The sequence below is a fragment of the Gossypium hirsutum genome, chromosome A10 (assembly GCF_007990345.1).
Source record: "Gossypium hirsutum isolate 1008001.06 chromosome A10, Gossypium_hirsutum_v2.1, whole genome shotgun sequence".
NCBI classification, from domain to species: domain Eukaryota; kingdom Viridiplantae; phylum Streptophyta; class Magnoliopsida; order Malvales; family Malvaceae; genus Gossypium; species Gossypium hirsutum.
In genome coordinates this window covers 2,537,292-2,546,116 of record NC_053433.1, presented here as the reverse complement: position 1 = coordinate 2,546,116, position 8,825 = coordinate 2,537,292, and the positions used below count along the sequence as shown (strand labels likewise).

The following is an 8,825-nucleotide window of genomic DNA, read 5'->3' as shown; positions in this document are numbered from 1 at the left end:
CCGATTAAAATTTTTTAAAATTCAATCCTCAATTTAAAATCTAGGCCGTAATTGTATAACAAACTTTTAATACAAAGGGTAAATGTTTTTGCTGTTTATTTTTCAAGGCGAGTGAAAAGGACGTGAAGGAAGAGAGAGTGATATGCAGCCCAAACCACCGCACACAAACGAGAACAGTATAACTGCCGTTGGATGATGATAATGATGATAGAGAGTATGCTGTCTTCAAGACAACCCGCAAGCCACGTAATCTGGTTTTTTTATTGAACTTACGAAACTCCCATCACGCGCCAATCTTTTTCTCTCAGTCAAATCTGTTGTTGACTGTGGCCACCCCTCGTCATTCAATTCCTCGCCGATTCGTCCTTTCCCCCTCTATAAAAACATCGTCGTGCCCTTGCACCAATTTCAACAAATACCAACGACAATCCCCCCACCATTTTTTCCTCTCTCAACAAAATTTCATCACTCTTAAACGGAGCTTCCTAAATGGCGCCGAGGGAGAAAACGGCGGACGTCAAGGGAAAAGGGAATGGGTGTAATAAAGAGGTTCATTTTAGAGGAGTAAGGAAGCGTCCATGGGGTCGTTACGCCGCTGAGATCAGAGATCCAGGGAAGAAAAGCCGTGTTTGGCTTGGAACTTTTGATACAGCTGAGGAAGCGGCCAAGGCCTACGACGCCGCCGCCAGAGAATTCCGCGGCGCCAAGGCGAAGACTAATTTCCCCCTCCCTGGTGAAATTCTCAACAATGGTAGTAACTGTAACAACAATGGCGATACCAACTGCAACAACAACAATAACAACCACAGCCCTAGCCGGAGTAGCACCGTGGAGTCATCAAGCCACGAGCCGCCGACACTCGTCAAGTGTTCACCGTTGGATCTCAATCTCGGACACGCTGCGGTCACCGGGTACGGATCTCCTGCGGTCAGGCTTCCTTTCCCTCAAATTTCGCCGGTCGCCGGTTTTTTCGCCAACGGCGTCTCGGCAGTTGCAGCCCCCCAAGTTTTTTACTTCGACGCTTTGGTCCGACCCGGTGTTATGAAAGGACAGCAGTATCAACAACGGTTGAGATTCGATCACCGTGATTATCACGAAACTTTTAACGCTGGTGTACAAAGCGACTCAGATTCATCCTCCGTCGTTGATTTAAACCACCACGAGATCAAACGGCGACCGCTTCTCAATATCGATCTCAACCAACCTGCTCCGGAAGTCGCCTGATTATGATTTTTTAAAATCGCCGATATCAAGAACCGGAAAAGAAAAACCCACAAATTTTCAATTTTATCTCTTTAAAATCGTTAATCTTCTTTTTAGTCCCAATTTTGAAAATTAGACGAGAAAATTATACCCAAAAAGAAATTACGCGAGAGCGGCGTAAATTGTGAATACGTAGATGAAAAATCTCCTCTTTTTCGCAGCAGAGTAACGTTAGTTTGTTGTCTGTTGTTTCATATTAATTTCTGTAATTATTTTAATTTTCAATGAATTAATTAGTAATTACGAAGCCCAATTTTCTTAATTAACCTCTGTTCATTAATATTTAACCCTCTTGATTAATGAAAGGGTAATATTAAATACAAATTACCAGTTATATGTACGAGTTAGACGGTAAGTTTATCTGCGATCACCATGAGAGATTCCTCTGATTTAAGGTTTATTTGAGTTTGATTTCACAAATTATTGCAACTCTAAAATTTCACACATTATTTGAGTTTAGGTTTCGTGTTGTGAGTTTTTCGGTTTATTCCCAGATAATCTAACAAAGTTGCTCATCTTAATGCTAAAGAGGGTTTTCAAAGGAGAGAGGCTACTTATCTTACGAATACGATTGTTTCTGGGGCAGAGGAAGCGATGTTAGACAATCGGAGATGGACTGAGTCTGTGAGAGGGTGAATCGTCGAATTTGCTGAAGGAAAGATTTGGGATGGAGTTTGAACAGTCGGGAGGTGTGGTGGATTTCCAAAGTTTTCCTGTGGGAAGTGATGGGGCCGCTGCTAATTAAGGGAGTGTATGCTGTTTCTCAGATGTTTGTTGCTTTTTGAGGGAAGGGGTTATAATGGTTAACAGCTGAAAGATTGAAGTTTCTAAAACTTGAGATAAATAAAAAGTAATTATTTTAATTTTTTACCCTATATTTTTTTCAAAATATAATGTAGTATATTTTAACTATACAAATTTAGAAAAATAAAAACAATTGCGAAATTTAATAAGATTAGCAAAGGTACTATTTCTTATACAGTAAAAAGATGGGAGTGATTTTATAAGAGGAAAACAAGCGGCGCGCGTAAGCAGAGAAAGAGCGGGTTTCTAAGTAGGAGACCGGTAATAATTATTAAAAACATTTTCCCATGCTTTTAACTTCTCGAGATTCGTGTGTGTACTACACGTGTTATACGGCCGTCCGATCTTTTGAATCTGTTTTTATGTCTCTACCACTTCCAAAATCTAATCATTTACCGTCAAACTAAATAAAATAAAAAATAAAAAGTGGAGGGGAAGGAGACAAGACCGGGTCCCACGTGGAACGCAAGCGCTGGAAGTGGGAAGTGTGGATGCGCGGCTGCCGCTTTTTATTTTTTGTTTTTTGTGGGCCCCGGTCTTTGGTCGCCGATACATTTGCTCAAAGTCAAAGATTTCGCTTTCCCCCCTCATTATTATTGCTGGTTTTGTTAATTAATATAATTTCTCATTTTCATTATACTATATCTCTGTCATTGTTAAAAAACAAAGCATGGTATGAAATACAAACCTCACGTTTTTTTATATATTTTTTATCAATTATTTAATAATATTTTAATTTTTCTAAATCATTGACATTTTCTTTTAGTAATTCTTTTAACTAAAACTTTGATAGATCTGAAACCCTTAATATTAAATTTTAAAATTTTAAGTCTTAAATATTATATCTTGAATCTTACAACCTTAGATTTTAAAACCCTAGATTAAACTAGGTTCATTTCTTTTAATCTGAACTCTAAACCTTAAACCTTGAAATTTTGAATTCTAAATTTTAAAACACTAAACTTTAAACTCAAAATTTAAATAATGAAACACTACATCTTAAACCCTAAACTTTAAATTTTAAAACTCTAAACCTTAAACTTTGAAACGCTCAACATTAATATCTAAATATTATATTTTAAATCTTGAAACCCTAAAACTCTAATTAAATTACATATCATATTTATTTTTAAAAAGAAATTATATATTTTTTTAAGAAAAAGGACAAGTACGTAGTAAAATCGACCGTTCAAAATAATAATACAATAAAGTGGAAAGAGGCAAATAAATAAATAAATAAAGAAGCGTAATAAAGGAAATGTTAGGTTAGGTTGAAGAATTGTGGGGCGGCTGCCGGCTTACCATTATATACATATATTGCCTTAATTCGTTTCTTATGAGGTGACACTTTTCTCTCTTTAAAAAAAAAAAAAAACTGTTTTCTTTTCATTTCCATGGCTGTTGATTTTCCGTTTCTATTATTTATTTATTTTATTTAGTTTTCTAGAAGGCTCTCCCGCATCTTAATTCTTGCTTTGGGGATTTATGCTACGTCGTTTTCGACCGTCGTACAGATTTTACCATTCATGGGCTTAGAAAATAGTATTTAATGTCTAATCAAATTTATTCAGGTTATTTATTTGGCCTACTTTAATAAATAATTTTTATTTAAAAAAAAAGAAAAGAAAAGAGGAAATTATGAAATTTCGAATTCAAAGGCAAGACAGCTTTGCTATTATTGGATTGCCCCATATCATTGAGGAAACAAAGAAAAATGTTAAAGCCGTCAGAGACACGTACGGTGTGGGGAGAACCTGACAGCCTCACACGTGGTTACACTATTACCTAACTAACAATAGGTGTAATTGTAATTTGTAATTCTCCCCTTAATTCTTTTTTCAACTTAATCTTCTAACTTTAAACTTTGTGATTATCTTTCCATACCTGCCCCACATGCTATCCGCAACATATATAGCATATTTGTATCTATAAAGGTCGTGCCTTAAGAATTATCAAAACGTCGCAAAATTCGTACTCTATCAATCCTATAATATGTCAACTATATCTAATTCTGCTCAAGTAATTAATAGGGTAACCAATAATACAATTTTATTAATTAATTCATCATATAACATAATATGTTTCAACTCAATTTTATATTGGATATCATAAATTAATTAATTCATGCAATTTATATTTTATGCAACTTAGTCCACTATCTCACTAATCAATCTCAAACATTACGATTCAATCAAACATTCATTTTCAACTCACCTTAATGTTATATTATGCAAAATATCACAAATATATAATAATTAAATTGATCTCGAATCGTAGAAATACAAATTAAAAGCTTACATCACTCGTCATCGACTCTCACCTTTCCTTTCCCTCTCAACGACTCAATGTCGTCATTAGTTAAATTTGATAGTCAAATATCCAAATGTTTCTCTCTCTTTTTTCTCCAGTTTGCATCTGTTGAATATGATAACATTTTCTCTTTCTTTTCATTTTGTTTATTATTTATACTTTAATTAACATGTTTTAATATTAATTAATTAACATAAATCCTTAATTAACTTAAGTTAATGATATCCACATCAAATTTCAATATATTATTTTTTAATTTGGTTTATTTAATATCTTAATTCTTTGAATAATTATTATCTAAGTTCTCAAGCCTTTTCCTAATTAAAAATATATAACGATTAAAGTTTTACAATTTAGTCTCTAAGCCTTAATTCATCACAATTTCAATTATTAAATTACTTAACTGAAATTCAATTCATCAATATAATAACTTTGTAAATATTCATATTTAATATTTATAGACTCGATTTATGAAAATGAGATTTCGAAAGCATATTTTTCGACACTACTAGAAATTAAGTCCAATCGAGAAAGAGTGAAGGAGACGCACACACACTCGTAAATACCTAAACCGGCCAATTAGTTATCAACACCTATATTATTGATGGAAAGCAAGTTGCAGCTCGTTTTGGTGGTTGTTGGTTCAGATATTCCAATAGGAACAAGAACCATATGGCACTTCAACCGACCACCAAAGGCTTCGATTTTAACAAGAACAAATACCGGGTGGAGGAGCTGCTTGATTTTGCCGAGGTTGCGGCAACAAACCATCGCTGGTGGGTAAATCCATCTGACTGAAGTTGGGACGCTCAAGATTTTTTCAAAGCTTTATTTTCTTTCTAGAAAGCTGTGTTTATGGTGTCCTCTGGTTTTACTTAGTTTATTAAAGGAAGGTCACTCATTTAGCGAATGTAATTTTTTAGGAGAGAGTGTTTTGATTATTCACTGTGGATTGTAGTTTTAGGTGATTTTCCCTCTTTTCAATAAAGTCCTTTTTTTTATTAAAAAAATTATAACACTTTATATTCTTAATGAGAGAAATTACATCCTAATACTAAAGACTATACGTTATTAAGATGACTAATAATCTAAAAAAAATCAATTTTCATAAAAAAAATACCACTAACATATAATATAAAAATATAAAAACAACTTAAGTTTAAAAAAATTTATAAAAATTCGATTCTATCTAATCCAATCCAACTCACTGCAAATATTTAATAGTATTGCGATATCCGTAGCCATGGGCGATTGCTTTCAAAGGTGAGAAGAATATAAAACAAACATTAAAGTTCATAGACGTAAGCCGCCAAGGTTGTTCGGCGGTCACGTTCCATGTTCCCCACTATGCTCAACAACATTATAGTACTCTTGGTCCAAAACCACTATCCAAACCGCCTACTTCTTGTCCATTTGCCATCATTCATCGTGGTGGGATTTCATTGGTTGCCACTATTATTCCATTGAAGATTATATTTGTACCAAAAATGACCTCTCTGTCTAAATACCTAGAATTTAAAATGGTTCAATTTTGTTATTAGTCCTTGAGTTGTAAACTTAAATTTTTGTATTTTTTGTTCCTACTTTCTAAGTTTTAAAATTTCAATTTAGACGCAAGTTGAAGGGTTCTACATTTTTAGAAGAAGCCTTTGAAATATTGTCTATCAAATAGCAAGTTGAATCCCAAACAATGATTGGTATTGGATCCAAAGTGTTCGTGCTTAGTTTTGGCCCCAAATAGTCTCCTACTTTTGTCTAGAGCTTCGAAGGGTTTACGTTGGGAGTACCTTCACCCACCAAGGAAATGTAAGCATTTTGCTCTTAATAGTATTTAAATTCATGCCCTTATATAGCATTTGTCAGTAAGATTAATATCTAGGTTCAAACCCCACCAATAGCAAATGCTAACATTTCTATAGTTGATGTATGAACTTTGTGATCCCGCTCGAGGCACCTAATGGAATTGGGAGACAAAGCTCATAACTAAAACTGAGCATAGTTGTCCTAAGCCCAGTAACGACCATTGTTGGGAGTTCGATCAATTGCCCAATGGACGATACTTCGAAGACTTCTCTCGAATGAGTCGATTGCCCTCAACAACCCATAACAATACAATTAACTCTATTAGGTCAGATTATGTTATTAGTCCCACACTACGTTATATTATTGATTTAGTTTTTATTCTTTAATTTGATTGTGTACAATTCTTATTATTATTTAAAATTTTGAAATTCTATTCTTAACTCAAGCAGTAGTTATTAAATTCATTAATTAAAATAACATAATTTTCCGTGAGTATGAGCAAATTGACACGACATTATACATATGAAAATAAATTGTCAGTACAAAATTTTAAGAATAGCAAAATTCAAATTCATGAATTTAGTTGTTATTATCTTGATTAATATTGAAATTTCATATTTAAAAAAATACAAAGATTAGAAATGACCAAATTAAACTAGAGGAATTAAAATACGCAACTCAAGCATAATATAAGGCCTAGTACCAAAATTTGACCCTTTCTTCATTTCTCTTTTTTCTTCTTTTCTTCTCCCTTTGAAATTAACAAAGCGTTTACTTTAGTCAACACACTTTTTATATAGCCTTTTCTTTTACGTGTTAGCTGTATTATTAGGACTAAATTGATAAAAAAATGTAAATATTGGTGATTAAAATGATGATTATGCCTAAATGTAATAGTGAAAGAAAAGAAAAGAAAATTGGTTGTAATGGGTCCCCCATTGTCCTACATGTTACGGAGATGTATGGAATGATTGTTGTGTTTTCTCTCTTTTGGGATTTAATTGAATTTTTGTATTTTTATAAAGAAAATTTGAAGATGAAAGTGAAGTCCTTATATTTAATTATGTATTTTGACTGTCCACATTGGGACCACCGAATTTGCGGACTGGATTTAGCCACCGTCCAAACAAAGCCTCCCTTGTGTGTGGATCCTAAGTCCTACCCCCAACTAACACATCTTTTTAATCCTTACCAATAAACTAAGGACTTGATTGGAAAATAAATAAATAAATTTTTTTAAGTCAGATAATTTACGAATAAAAACAATTGGTATAATTTTTTAATAAAAAATGTGGAAAATGATAAGTCTGTTAGCAGCTACTTATCAAGTGATTGGTAAACAGAGTTTTAAGTCATTTTTAATTGATTTGAGCACAAATAAACGATTTGGTAGTTAAACCATTTATTGTAATGTTTGATGAATGGAGGTATGTAAGAGTTTGCTGAGTTAAAACCTCAAAAAGAAAAAATGCCAAAATGGACAACTTTTTTCAAAATTGATTAGGAATAAGATATGTGCAATGACAAATCTGATCATACTTGCTAAAAAATTACTCACTTTACCGCATGCTCTCAAACTTACGATATTAGTAGCTTCCATTCTCTCATTTTCACTTTCACATTCAAAGTCTAAAGTAAATCTAAAAAAAAAAACTCCTCCGTGAATCTATAAAAATCAACATTGCCACAACATTATTATCATTAATTTACATACAAAGAACATGACAAAGTTTTCACAAGGCTAATATCGATACACTCTTAATATTTATCAATTCCCACAAGGTTAATATTTGCAATTAAGGAACTTAAAAAATTTGTTTATTTAAAATTTCAAAAATATTCACACTTAATTTCCGTAATGGGTGTTTTATTTCCTTGATAATAATGTGTTATTTCAATAATTTCACCCAATAAGAACTAAAGTATTATAAACACACAGATCGTTAGCAATAAAATATATCATGTCTTTATTTATCATTTAATACATATAAGTTTTTAATATTAATTAAATTTTATCTAACACTTTTAAATAAACAATTAATAGAATCAGTTGGTTAAACTAATTACTGTAATCAGCCTATTACCAAACACGCCAATATAGATTTTTTTATAAGAATTAATTTTTTTCTTTTTATAAAATAGAATAAAGAAACTCAAAATTATACAATTTTATATATAAGCAAACTGCCGGCATTACCGCTAAATTCCATTGTTCAAAGAAGCGTTTACATTTATTGTTCTGCGTTTTTAAATTTTTTAATGAATGTAAATTAAAATTAAAAAAAAAACTAATAGATAATTTTTGCAATAATAATTAAATAAAGCCATTAGTTATTTTTTGGCAAAATGTGCTTCAGGTCCTATATTCTTCACAGATTTGAAATTTATCCCACTACTTTTGTTTCAAGAAAGTTAATCTCTTTAATTTTTAAATTTAAAAATATAAGCCCAACTGTTAATATTGTTAGCATCATTTTATTTTGTTGCATGGTTGTTAAAGTTAATAGAAAAAGTTCCATTATACTAAAAATTTGAAATCTCAAAAATAAAGGGACTAATTTCTTAAAAGTAAAATCTTAAGAATAGAGGGACTTGTAACAGATGTTGACCTTTTTTTAAGGAAAAATAGGCCCCCTATCCATACT

At 32.1% G+C, this 8,825-nt stretch overlaps 1 protein-coding gene across 1 annotated transcript; it reads left to right on the top strand.

The window, feature by feature from the left end:
* LOC107925277 (ethylene-responsive transcription factor 4) lies at window positions 1-1,510 on the top strand. Its single transcript, XM_016855924.2, has one exon. The coding sequence runs from the start codon at window positions 490-492 to the stop codon at window positions 1,222-1,224; it is 735 nt and encodes a 244-aa protein (XP_016711413.1). The 5' UTR covers window positions 1-489; the 3' UTR covers window positions 1,225-1,510.
* The last annotated feature ends 7,315 nt before the right edge of the window (window positions 1,511-8,825 follow it).